Consider the following 12,664-nt stretch of genomic DNA (forward strand, 5'->3'; position numbering starts at 1 on the left):
CCACTCTGGGTAGAGAGAGTTGTATCTTTGTCTCACAAAATTCCATGCAGTTTATGGAGGCAAAAAGGGCAAAAGGAACCACTGAGAATCAGCTCATCACCTCTCCTGCTCCATGTCAGAATCAACACCAGCTGCATCACTTGAAGAGATGCTTGTCTGACATCTTCCTGAAGACCTTCAGTTATGGAGGTCATAGAATCATAGAATCCTTAGAGTTGGGATGGACGTGTGAACGCCATCTAGTCCAACTCCCCTGCACTGCACAGGGACACCACAGCTAGATCAGGTTGCTCAGGGCCTCATCCAGCCTTGACCTGAAAGTCTCCAGGGATGGGGCATCAGCCACATCTCTGAGCAATCTGTGCCAGTGTCTCACCACCCTCAGTGTAAAAGATTTTTTCCTTGTATCCAACCTAAATCTACTGTCTTTGATTCTGAATCCATCCCTGATGGAAAAAAAATCTCAGAACATTTTACTTTTACTGCTGTACTCTTCTTTAATATCTGAATCTTCCTGTGAGAAATTTCAATCTGTTACTTCTTGCACTATGAATATGCAGAGTAGCTCTTCTCCATATTTGCAGCAGCCTTGTGGCTGTTATCTTCTCTTTCACTCTTTAGGCTTTACAGTTCTTATCACAATTATGTTTTCCTTGAACCATCTTCATTTCTCCCACACATATCTTCTTTCGCACGCAGTCCCAAACTGCAAGGCATAGTTTGGCTGAGATGCTAATAGTGCATAGCACAGCAGAAGGATTACTTCGGAAGGGTTCCGATACTTGCAAAATTTAATTTTGCAGCCTCAGGGAAATCTTGAGCTGGGACAGTTCATGCCTTGCAGAGAAAGGATGTAGAGAAAGTGTACACAAAAAGTGGAGACAGATAAGAATGTGGAGTGCCATTGTCACTGCTTTTGTTGCACGGAGGGGATGAGAGCAGTGGGGCAGCACTCATTGTTCATGCTCACCTGGTTTTGGGTGTGCGTATCTGTTTACCTGCTGTAAGCATAGTACTATTAATTCACATTCAGCTTATGATGTTATATCACCATTTTTTTTTCTGAAAGAAGAAGCAAAAAACAAACAAAAAATCCAACCAAAATACTACCATCAGTTTTCTCTCTTTATGCAGTTGTTGATTCATGGCTTGGTCTGAAAGCCTGTGCTATTTCTGATTGCATTATGTCCTGCTCTTCCAAACTACATCCCCAGCTTTTTGGGATTTTAGTTCTGATTCTCTCTCACAACGTATCTGTGAGCACTGCAAACCATATCTTGCTAGGAAATTTAATCAGCATGCTCTCTAGTTCATTATCTATATTGTTAATGAAAATATTGAATAATTCTGAACTCAGGAACACGTTACCTTTTCTTTAGAATCTGCAGAACCTCCATCTCAGGATGTTTTCTGTCTCTTTTTTATGCAATGCTACACAAATTCCAAAACTGTTGAGAATACCAGAGATGAGATGCTGGTCGCAGCCCCAGTGAAGGAGACTTGGGGGCTTTGTTTGACAGCAAATTGAACAGGAGCCAACAGTGTGCCTGGGTAGCCAGGAAGACCAACTGTACCCTGGGGTGCATCAAGCACGGCCTTGCTGGCCAGCTGAAGGAAATGATTATCCTGCTCTACGCTGCACTGGTGTGGCCTCACATTGAGTACTGTGTGTAATTTTGGGCATCACAGTACTAAAGGCACATAAAACTGTTAGAGAGCGTCCAAAAGAGGGCACGAAGGGTCCAGAGAGGAAGGCATGAGAAGAGCAGCTGAAGTCCTTTGGTTTGTTCAGCCCAGAGAAGAGGAGACTGAGGATAGGCCTCACGGCATCTTGCAACTCTTCATGATGATCCACAGCTCCTTCATAGCAGCCTGCAGCTCATGGCAGCCTGAAGCTCTGCTTGGTTGTCCTACAGTCCCTTGTGGCCCTGCAGCTCCTCACAGGGAGCGAACGGGCAGCGCTGAGCTCTGCTCTCTGTGACAGCGACAGGGCCAAGGGAACGGCATGGAGCTGCCAGGGGAGGGTCAGATGGGGGTGGGAGAAAGGCTGTGCCCAGAGGGCGGTGGCATGGAGCAGCTCCCCAGGGCAGCAGGCACAGCCCTGAGCTGCCAGAGCTCACAGAGCCTCTGGGCAGTGCTGTCAGGCACAGGGTCTGACTTGTGTGTGGTTCTGTGTGGAGCTGGGGGTTGGACTCAGTGACCCCGTGCTCCCTTCCAAGTCTGGGTGTTCTACGAGTCTACGCTTTAAGGTTCTGAACCCTGCTGACCTAAGTGAAAATCGGATGAGAGAAACCAGGCCCTTTTAAAGCAACCTTGATGTATTTCTTTAACTACTATTGATTAAAAAATCGAATGCAGCTGCAAATGTATTCCTCCCCTCCCACAACTTGTGTTTCTGCTTTTTTAGCCTGACCAGCATAGTTTAAAATAGCAAAGAAGTAAAAACAAACTAAGCAAATTTGTGGGAGAAAAGATGGCTTCCTGCAGCCCAGACGAGGAGGACAAATGTCAGCTTTTCTTGAAACCTGAGTTAAGGACATAGCACCAAGTAAAGCTGAAGGGAGCAATGGAAGGATGGAAAGAGGTCCCACTGTGTGCCCACTGCCCAAGAATGTGTGAAGGAACACAAGCACTGCAGGGTCTGTCTGTGCCACTGCCATCAGGGCTAGACGTGGCAGGGAGCTGCAGGGCCGTTGTGGCAGCTGGGGAACAGAGACTTGGGTTGAGCCAGGCGGCTTTTAAAAACAACAGCAAATAACATTTATTTTCTACACTTTTGAAAGAAAATACATGGGGGAAATAGGAAAAAAAAATTCAAATAAAATTGTATAGTTTTTCTCTGGAGAGAAGACATGCTTGCACTGTAACCTTCATCCATTTGTTATGTTAGTGCATTTTACACAAGTCTTCCTTCACAATATTGTGGGGAGTGGAAGAATCACAGGAATTAAATGTAATTCTCAGCGAGGTGATGTTGGGTGAGTCAGTTCCATCCATTTGTACCGTGGCTTCCACTTGGAAAAAAGAAAAAGAAAAAGAAAACAAACAAACAAACAAACAAACAAAAAAAACCAAGTTATACTTGCTTCCTATAGGACTCCGTGAGCTACGGTCGTACTGAGTAAGGGCTGAGTGCTACTGCTACGTAATTGTTGCCATTGAAGCCTCATTACGTGCATGGCTACAGTGTATCTGCAGCTTCCTCACTTTCAGGCGGCCGACCCGCTTACCCGGTGTTCTCTTTGTAACTCTCGCTATAGAGCTGCTAAGAACATCCAGATAGAGGACAATACTTATTCAGTTGTATTCACTTGAAATCCGGTGACATTTCCCACCCATCCCGGTGCCGCAGGATGTAGCCGGCTGCCGGCTGAGCCAGGAGCAGCTGCTCGCGTCGCTTTATCTGTAGCGGATCAAAAGCACGAACAAAACCCCACCCCGAGCCCTGCCGCGGTGCTGCAACCCCCACCGCCCATCGTGCAGCGCTGGCAACGATGGAAACGGATCGCGGGGCGCCGCGGCCGCCATCGCGACGGCTCGGACGGGCGTGCGCCCCAACCGCGCCGCCCCGCGGCTCCTCAGCCCTCTTACAACGGTCGCAGCCCCGGGGCGCTGCCGGGCGCGGCGTGGAAAGGGTTAAGGCCGTTCCCTACCGCCGCCCCCGCCCGCGCGTCCCCGCGAGGCCGCGGCTGACCTTCACGGAGCCGCGTCGGGCACGCGCACCGCCGCCCGGGGCCCGCGGGAGCCGCGATCGGTCCGGCCGCGGCCCGCTCGGGTTCGGCGCGGACCTGCAGGGGGCTCGGCCCGGACCCGGCCCGCCGCCCATCCGGGCTCGCGGCTGGCGCACGCCCTGCCCGTGCCGGGCGCGCCGTGGCCATTCGGTGCCGGCGGTGCTGGCGGAGGAGCGCGGGGGGACTCGAGGGGGGACCGCGCGCCGCGCCGCGCCGCACCGGAGCCGCGCCCTGAGAGCGCCGGGCCGAGCTGAGGAGGCCGCGGGCTCCGGGGCCGAGGGCGGCGACGGGCGCCGTCCGCGACCGCTGTGCCCTTTGCGGGCGGTGCCGCGGCTCCGAAGCTGTCGCTGCTTCTAGCGGGCATTTGCCCAGAGCCCTCCCGGAGAGCCGCGCTGTGCTCGAGCACCGTTCGGTGCCGTGCCGTGGAATGAGGGTGGGGACGCGGCTCCCGTTAGGAGCGGGAATAGCGACGGGTACGGCTTTGTGTCAGCAGCGTTGCTGCGGGGGATCCGCTGCGTCCCTGCGCAGCGCAGTCTGCAAAGAGAAGGCATGTCGTGTGCTGGGAGCGCAAAAGGGCTCACCAGACGGGAGCCGGTGGCACTGCGTGCTTTTGGGACCTGAGCCTGGCAGGCACGGGGCGCTGCCGCCATGCTGACACAGCAGCTCGGTTCCAGATCCCACGTGCAGTCGGTTCGGGTTGGCCAGAGCCGCAGCAGTCTGGTCCATGCCCCGAACGAGGATGTGCTGCTGTGCTGGGTGTGTCTGAGGGAGCGGAAGGGGGAGGGCATTGATAACAGCGCCCGCACGCCCAAACGCTGTAATTCCTGCGGTATCCCGCACGGCTCTGCCTGGGCTGGGGTCACCTTGAACATCAGCAGAGGCTTTTCCTTGGTCCCTGCGCGCATCATGCCGTGTGATCTCCATGGTCCGCTCTTCGCTGCCGGCCGATTCAGTGTCTTTCCTGTGCTTTTTTTTAACCACTGGGTGAGGGCAGCGATTTTATTCATTTCAGCCTGATTCCCTTTAATTTGCAGCCTTGCCAGAAAATTCAGAGTCCGTAGACAAAAATCTCAAGGAGAGGAAAAGAACAAACCCCTCTCGTAGCCTGGCAGTGTCTCTATCACTGTATCACACGGACGGGAGACAGGAGCCCCTCGCCAGCCGCACACACTGCGGTGAGCTGAGCCCCACGGCCACGCTGCCGTGCCGTCATGGGAGGCGGCACTGCCGCCCTGCATCGCGGAGAGGTCATCGCCGCTCTCCATCATGGAGGGGCCCCTTCCCCCAGCTGGGCCCGCGGGGTCTCGGGGTTCCGCGCGGGGCTCTGTGCGAGGAGCCGCGAGCTGCGGCTGCCTAAGGGCAGCTGCGGTGTTCGCAGTGCCTGCGGCCGTCGATCACGCGGCTCTTTACTGGATCCGTCATAGCGGGGCCGGAGCGCCCCGGACACATCGCTCCGGACGGGGCCGCCGCCATGCTGCCCGCCGCCCCCGCTCCTCGCCCGCCCGCCATCATTTCGCCCCCGCGCTCTCCCTGCCCGCTTCAGGCTCTCCGCCTCCCGCTGCCTCTGCTCGCCGAAGGGGCCGTTCTCAGCCTCGCGCTGGAATCGCCGCCAGCGAATGTTTGCGCGCTGCCGGCGGTCCCCGGGGACGGGGCCTGGAGCGCGGCGCGGGCGGAGCGCTGCGGACGGGGGGCGCCATTGTTTCTCAGCGCTCGCCCGCTGCGTGTCCTAATGGGAAAAGTCCCCCGGAGCCGGGCTGGAGCCGCCGCCGAGGCCGCCCCCTCCCCCTCGCCCCAGAATTTACCATCCCCTGCGCCCGGGAGGAGCGGCTGCAGCTTTGCTGCGAAAGGCCGGGACGTGTTTTCAATTTGCCTCCTGCTTATCTCGGGTGTTTGGACAGAGAGGTTTAAAAAGCGGGATTTTCTGTCCCCGCAGAGTAAACACGCAGAGCCCGGCAGCGCAAACTATTTCTGGCTTATCAGTGGAGGAATGCAGCAGCTGAGGCCGAGCGCGAGTGGGCCGTCAGGAAGGCCCTGAAGGGGCCCCCTCCCCACTCCGCGCTATTAGAAGTGTGAGAGCCCAGCAGGACTCAGAGGGGAGAGTTGGAGAAAAAGGCAGAAAAGGGAAAGAAAGAGGAAGAGAGAGAGTGAGAGAGGCTGAGCAGACCCCGATGGCTACAGACGAAGTTACAGGAGGGGCTCGCAAAGCTACGAAAAGCAAACTTTTTGAGTTTCTGGTCCATGGGGTGGTGAGTCGGGAAAGTTAGCGAGCTGGCTGGCTCCGAATCGAGGGATGAGTGGAGAGCGGAGGCTGCGCCGGGCTGGAGCGGCCCCCGCAGCGCGCTCGTGGGGCGCCGCTCCCCGCCTCGCCCGAGAGCCGCGGGGCTGCCGGAGCACACGATGTGACCGATCCGTTGCTATAAGGCTTTGTCTGGGGGGTTGCGTGCTGTGATTGCTGCTTTGATTCTCCATGCTTGGTGAATAGCATGCTTCTGAGCCTCGTCACGGTGCGGGATCTGCACCGGGTCTGACCCAAACGGGCTTGTAGGACACTTTGTTCTGTAAGCAAACTTGTGTTTTGAAAAGCAATTCTGATGCTAGTCCGATGCAGCCGTGTGCTGCTGCCTCTGGTTCTCGTCTCCAGCCTTGGCTCTGATGTATCCTCTGGCTACTTAACAGGTGACTTTCAGGGGCTTGGAGAGATTAGCGCTGCAGATCTGTGCCAGTCGATGGGCGCTCACCCACGAGGAAACGTCAGGTTGCCGTGCTTAATTAAAGGAATTGCTCAGGTCTTTAAAAAATCACCAGCTTTTGTTTAAGGGATCAGGTCTTTGATCTCCATTTAAGGGGATATGCTAACCTTGTTTTGCTGCCAGTAGAAACGATGTTCTTTAAATGACTGATGGTTGGAAGCGACCACCTTTTATAGCATTTGGATTCCTTGTGTTGGTACACTTTTAACGAAATAAGACCCAGGAAATGCTGATGTTGTTCAGATGGAAACAGTTCCTGCGTGTTTTCTCTCTTGAGCATTCTGGCACCTTCTGTGACACCTTTTTGAAGACATCTGCTGGGAGTTCCTGTACAAAGGAATCTCAGGAGCTCACTGCAGGCCTCTGGGTTGTCTCCATAACTCAGGCTTGCTCCAAATGTATTGGATCTAGTTTGTGTCCTGCAGAGCATGGCTGTGATGAGCTTGCAGGGTGAAGGACTTTTAGATGGCATTCTGTTCTTTGAGAGCAGTGAGCAGGCAGTGTGGTGCCAATGTACATCAGCAGTCTGTTGCTAGATGGGCAGATACGACAGAAGCAGATTTGCAGATCTGTGGCAGTAGCTGTGCTATGGACATGTGAGTTCGTTCAGATGGTCTGGCTTAGGGTGGCCGTAGCTGGGTGGACCATGGGCATCCTGGAAGGGCTGTGCACATGGGAGGCTGTTTCCTTTTCCAAGGTTTCTATTGGCACAATGCTGCTCTTCCTTTGGTATCACAAAGAGTTGCTAAGATAGTTGGATAAATCTGCTTCTTTCCCTCATAGATGTGAAAGGAGCCTGCTAGCCTCTTATGCATGAGCAGTGTTAATTCATACCAGAATTGATGCAGCAGAACTTGTTTCCATTACTTGTTTGGATGCTAGAGAAGTCTGACTTGTCTGCACGGACTGTTTTGCCACCAGCGGCGTCTCACTTGGTATCTGCACTGCCTGAGTATCTGCATCTGTCTGTTTGTTACCTTTCCACTGCCTGTCAGTGGGAACAGAGTTTCTTGTCTGGCATTCCTTGCCCGAGCTCCTCTTGTAGGACCTTCTGCATCTCTCTGTGATGATTTCCTTTGGTTCTGCTTTTGCTTCCATGCTTGTTCTTCACTTCTAGTTTCTTCCTGATCTCAGGTTCATTTTGATCAAAACAGGTTGAGGTAGTCAGTCTTCCATTGCTTATAAAAGACCCAAAGTTTCAACTTCATTTATCTGTTTATGTATCCTATCTAATAAAGGAGCGAGCCGTTCCCCTGGGCGCACGTATTGCAGTCTCATCACCGCACAGCGTGTCTGCATCTGAATCAATTCCTTCAAAATTCAAGTTGAAGAACAAACTTTTCCAGAACACCTTGGAATCAGGCTATGCCCCCATGTCAGGGAAAATCTCCTCTTCAAATTATTAGTTTTTTATTCTCTCTTTGGCAAAATTATCTGTTTTGATTATTACAGGCTTTATTGTCGTTATTGTCTCATTTTTCAAAAATAGGGGTATATAAACAGGGATAGAATGTTGTGAGAAAAATTTTTACTGTTTGAACGATTAAATAGAAAGGAGAATTTTGCAGTATTTACTGAGAGCTGTTAGATTTTGGGTTTATTTGATCTTTCTGAAAACACAAATTCCTTTGCTAAGGTCACTTTGCCCTTTGCTCTTCTGTGTTCCATCTTGCCTTTGTTCTTCGCCATGCTGCCGGCTCAGAAGGTATCTTCTTCCTTTAATGTCATTCAGATAGAATCCCTCTGCAGTGTCAGAGCTTTAGCAGTCAGAAGCCTCAGGTGTGATACTTTGTCCTGCTGGAGTAGTTTGTTACACCTCTGCTGAGCAGTTCTTCTTCTTGAAAGACCACATTTCTGTTAGTTATTTGTTAGATTTCTCTAACTCCTGGTCTGTTGATCAGGGTCTGACACACTGTATCTGTGGGAAGAGGGATTTTTTCACAGGCTTTGTCGTTCTTCACTGTCATTTTTTCCTCCTCTGCTCTATTTCCGAAACTTTTATGAATAAATACAGCTTTAATGACCACCTGCATGCCTGTATGTTTTTTATTGGTGTGTTTTGAACATTTTGGGCTGCCTTTATGACATCTCCCTCTGGGTATCTCGTTGTTTTCAACTCTTTTGACCCAAACCAAATTATTAATCTTCCTGCAGGGTGCTCCTCGGTTTCTTCTGTCCTGTAGACTCTACATCAGCCTCTCTGTTGTCTGCATCACTTCATTGGATGTTATCTTTGTCCTTTGTCTTTTTTTTCCTCCTTTCTTTCTCAAATAGCTATCTTCATGTGGAGCCTTGGGAAGACTCGTAGCGCGTATTTTGTCAAAGCTCTTGCCCAGACTTGTGTCCTTTTGCGACTCAATTGCAGAAATCCTCTCCTCTTTGGTACTTGTACTGAGGCCTTTGCAGTGTTATCTTCACACGGGAGGCAGCTGAGGGGTTCATTCTGTTGTGTGGTTGTTCTGACCCTTTTAAATCTGTTTCCCTGTCCTTTTTCTGTTCCCACTTTGTCTTCCTTCCAAAACAAATCTTTTTGAATTTTGTACACAAGCTGTGCCTACAGAAGTCCATGTCTGTTTCTCGGCTACTGGGTCTTTTCTGTATTTACTATATACTTCTCAGTTCATATCACCTTCTTTGTATAGGGATCTAGTTCTTTGCCCTCTGTGTTGTGCTTGGGTAGCTCTTCCTCTTAACATAAGTGCTTATACATATTTATTTTCTGCTAATAAGTGTTTTCTTATGGTTCCTGCTAATCTCTGCACTTTAATAGTCATTATACCTCACTACTGTTAATATATACAAGCCCGTACATCACTTGTGTGACTCCTTTTTTGACCCCCATTCTTACTGTGTGGTTGTTCACCTCTCAAATCTGGTCATGGAGTTTGACAGTAAGTTGAGGAGATGTCTTATGTGAAATGGCATTTAGTACAGTGAAAGGAGGGTCTCAAAGCACGCCATGATGTAAACAAATACTTAATACAGAAATTAAATAAGTAAAAATAGGTTAAAAGACACGTCTGATGTCCCAAGGACGTATATGGAGTGTTTAATAGATCTAGTAAAGTTATGGAAAAAGGGGTGAGCAATGAATTTCATGAATAAATTCTGCATCTCCTCGTACACTGCAGGGTTTAAATGAGCTGTGACCATCCAGGAGGAAGACTCAGATGTCTTTGCAGGCTGCCTACTATGTGGCAGCAGCCACTGCTACTAAGAAAACAAATTAAATATTAACTTCATTAAGAAGTGGGACAGGGAGTGGTGCAGAAGATGTTGTAAATCAGTTGGAATATACTTAGAAGAATATGTATTTTTTTCATGTTGATTCTTTGCATGACAAATAAGCAAAAGGAGGAGTAACCCAGATGGCAGTGACAGTGGGAGGGCTGTGAAGACTTCATCAATAAGAGGTTGGCAAACTCACCATGATTGGGCTTTGTAGGAAGTCTGTATGTGTTTTTTTTCCATAATACCTTGTGATGGAGATTGATTAGAAAAGCTGCAAAGTCTCTGTTACTGGAAGCTGTTAGAAACTGGTTAAAGGAGTAAATGTCAAAGATGATGGAGGCTTTGGTGATGCTTTATCGAGAAAAGGAAGGACTGGATGACCTCAAGGATTCATATTTCAGTTTGGCATCAAAATGGTGTTTATTTGGTTATAATGGGAAGAACTAGAGGTGTTTTCCCCAAATTGAATGATGATTTATTTTAAGTAGATAAAAGTAATTGTTTCTTTCATCTGTAGAAATCACTACAGAAGTAGTAATGGGAGGAGAATATTAAGTTTGAAAAAAAAACCAACAAAAATTTTGCTACTGAACAATATCTCAGCAGTTTTTATATTATCATGGATTAAATACTATCTTGTCAATGCCTAAACTCTAGAAGGGGTAGAAAAGAGTTTCATGAACACTTTGTTCCACTTGCCTAATACAGGGTGCTCTGTGCTAGGATGTTGTCAGAGCACAGTTTCTGGAACACAGTCACTGGTTTACTGCATATGCATTTCCTGTTTTATTAAACAAGGAGATGTTTGGGTTGAGCTTAAGGCAGTCTGGGGAATTCAGCATTTGTTTGGGAAGGTACTTGCAGAAGCCTGGTAGAGTAAGAACGTTGTACAGCATTGAAAAGCATGAGTAAGCTGCCAGCGGGACCAGAGGGCTGGTCTTTTCCTCGCTCTGAGCTCGGTGCAGAAAAGTTCACACACAAATAAGAAAATCAAATCATCCTAATTCTTGATATGTTCTTAATAAGTAGTTAATGAGATTTTGCAAAATGAGCTTGCGAAAAGTTCAGTATGCTGATAAATAGAGGTACAGAGATGTGTCCAGTGTGCGAGATGTTTGAGTTTCTCTTCTGTTTTCTTCCAAAAGAAACTATAGAGACACGAATCCAGTCACACTGCGTCATTGAGCCCTGTGTGCCCAGGCCCCTGGGGAGTAGCAGAAGACTGTATGGAAGCTGCAAAGCAAAAAATTAGCAGTACTTCTTCCAAATGCTCTGCACTTTGTACCTCTGGAGTTTTCTGACCCAGAGAGATACTGCATATTTAGTACCCCTGCAAATTTTATTTATGGAAAGTAGTTTGCTGATATTTCCTCGAACGCACATAAGTGTCTTGCAGGCACAATGTTCTGTGCCAGGAAACTTGCAGCTTATCTTACATAAAGACATGCCTGATGCTACCAGCTGTTAGCTGCTGTCTGGTTCTTGTAAGGGAAGAGGCAGTGAGGACTTGATCAATCTCCTCCTCCTCCATGACGTTGCAGAGCTCTGCACTCTGTCCCCTCCCTAAACTGCTCCTTTTACAGACTGAAAAGGCATATTCTGGCTGTTGTTCTCACACCAAATCCATTCCATAGCACATTAGATCACTGCAGTGGATGCGATCTGATTTATTAAAAGTAGCAAGCTGATTAAACTGAAAGGCAGTACATTAGGTTTGCTGGTTTCAATTACAAAGGCTGTGGTTTTTTGTTTGTTTGTTTGTTTTTGAACTGTTTGTATCCAAGAGCTTTGTTTGAGGTTTGATATCTAGTTGTTCTTAGCTCTGGATGGGCATGCATGAAATAGATGTTCACTGACCTTTGTCTTAAGTTGCAATTCACAGTTCTGAAAATGTAGTATTTTTTAAGTTAAAGATTTTTTTGATTGTTGTGCACATTTCTCAAAATAGATGGAACTTGGAAGTCACAGCTGTGGAACGTTTGGACCCTGTTTCTAGGATGTGAGTGCTTTTGGGAAATGGAAGATGAATATGGCAGTGAGCAATAAGAATGAAAATATAGATGTTTCTGTTTACTAAATTTGTAAAAGATTTGTAGATATTAAAAACAGGAACCCATGTGAGGTCATATCTGTCCACAACTTCTTTTGTTGTATGAGTCCATTTGGAAATGGCACATTCAGTAGGGCATTCTATGTTGGGAAACCATTTGTGTAGTCACAATTCTGTTGCCATGAGACAGTATCACCTTAGCTGAATTTCTTAGCTGTTACCTACACTTCTAGTGACCTGTTCTTAGCTCGAGGCGTCATCTAATACCTCTTCTTGCTTGTACCTTAAATAAATTAGCAGCTGCTGTAATGTTAAGTTGTAAAGAAAGGTTGCCTAGCCAAGGTAGCTCCTATTTTTAGCTTCCAAACCCTGGGATTTTTGTTGCTTTTGTGAAAATGTATCAATTTATTTATTAACATGAGGCCTGTAGTTGTTCACTGCTTGCCATCAAATCCTCTTACGTGGTACCAAGGTGGATAGTCTTTGCTTTTCAGAACTGTAAGATCCTGTATGGACAGCTCAGTGCTTATTGCATTGCAGTGACTCCCAACTCTCTGTTTAGCCCCTTTCCAAATCTTCTGTAGGTGCCTTTGCTTTTCCTGGCACTTTCTTTTCCTTGTACCTATCAGTTCTCCATGTTTTTGTCCTCTCTCTGTGATTTTCAGACAGCAGCCCTCTTTTTATCTACATCAACATTTTGGCTACTATGATGTTGATGTTGCTTGAGAAGAGCCTTTGCAGTAGAAATTCACAGAAAAGCACCTCTCCACTGTTGTCTCATTTCTTCCATCAGAAAGAAGTTCACATTAAGAATGGCTTAGGTTGGAAGAGACCCTAAAGATCATCTGCATCCAAACACCTGATGTAGGATGTGTTGTCAGCCAGGGCCCCATCCAGTCTGG

General features: G+C 48.4%; 1 protein-coding gene across 7 annotated transcripts in view; it reads left to right on the plus strand.

The window, feature by feature from the left end:
* SMARCD3 (SWI/SNF related BAF chromatin remodeling complex subunit D3) overlaps positions 1-12,664 on the plus strand; it is an 83,879-nt gene that overhangs the window by 21,627 nt on the left and 49,588 nt on the right. The window contains exon 1 of one of the 7 annotated variants that reach the window (XM_031613806.2): positions 4,336-4,715. The exons of 4 other annotated variants lie outside the window; for them this stretch is intronic. In XM_031613806.2, the coding sequence (XP_031469666.2) occupies positions 4,380-4,715 (336 nt within the window). In that variant the 5' untranslated portion in view covers positions 4,336-4,379. Of the gene's footprint in view, positions 1-4,335; positions 4,716-5,704; positions 5,978-12,664 lie in introns of those variants that run through there. 2 more of the 7 variants (XR_016467959.1, XM_031613805.2) reach the window with 2 other exon arrangements.

Source organism: Phasianus colchicus, chromosome 6 (genome assembly GCF_987193195.1).
Source record: "Phasianus colchicus chromosome 6, bPhaCol1.hap1.1, whole genome shotgun sequence".
Taxonomy (NCBI): Eukaryota; Metazoa; Chordata; class Aves; order Galliformes; family Phasianidae; genus Phasianus; species Phasianus colchicus.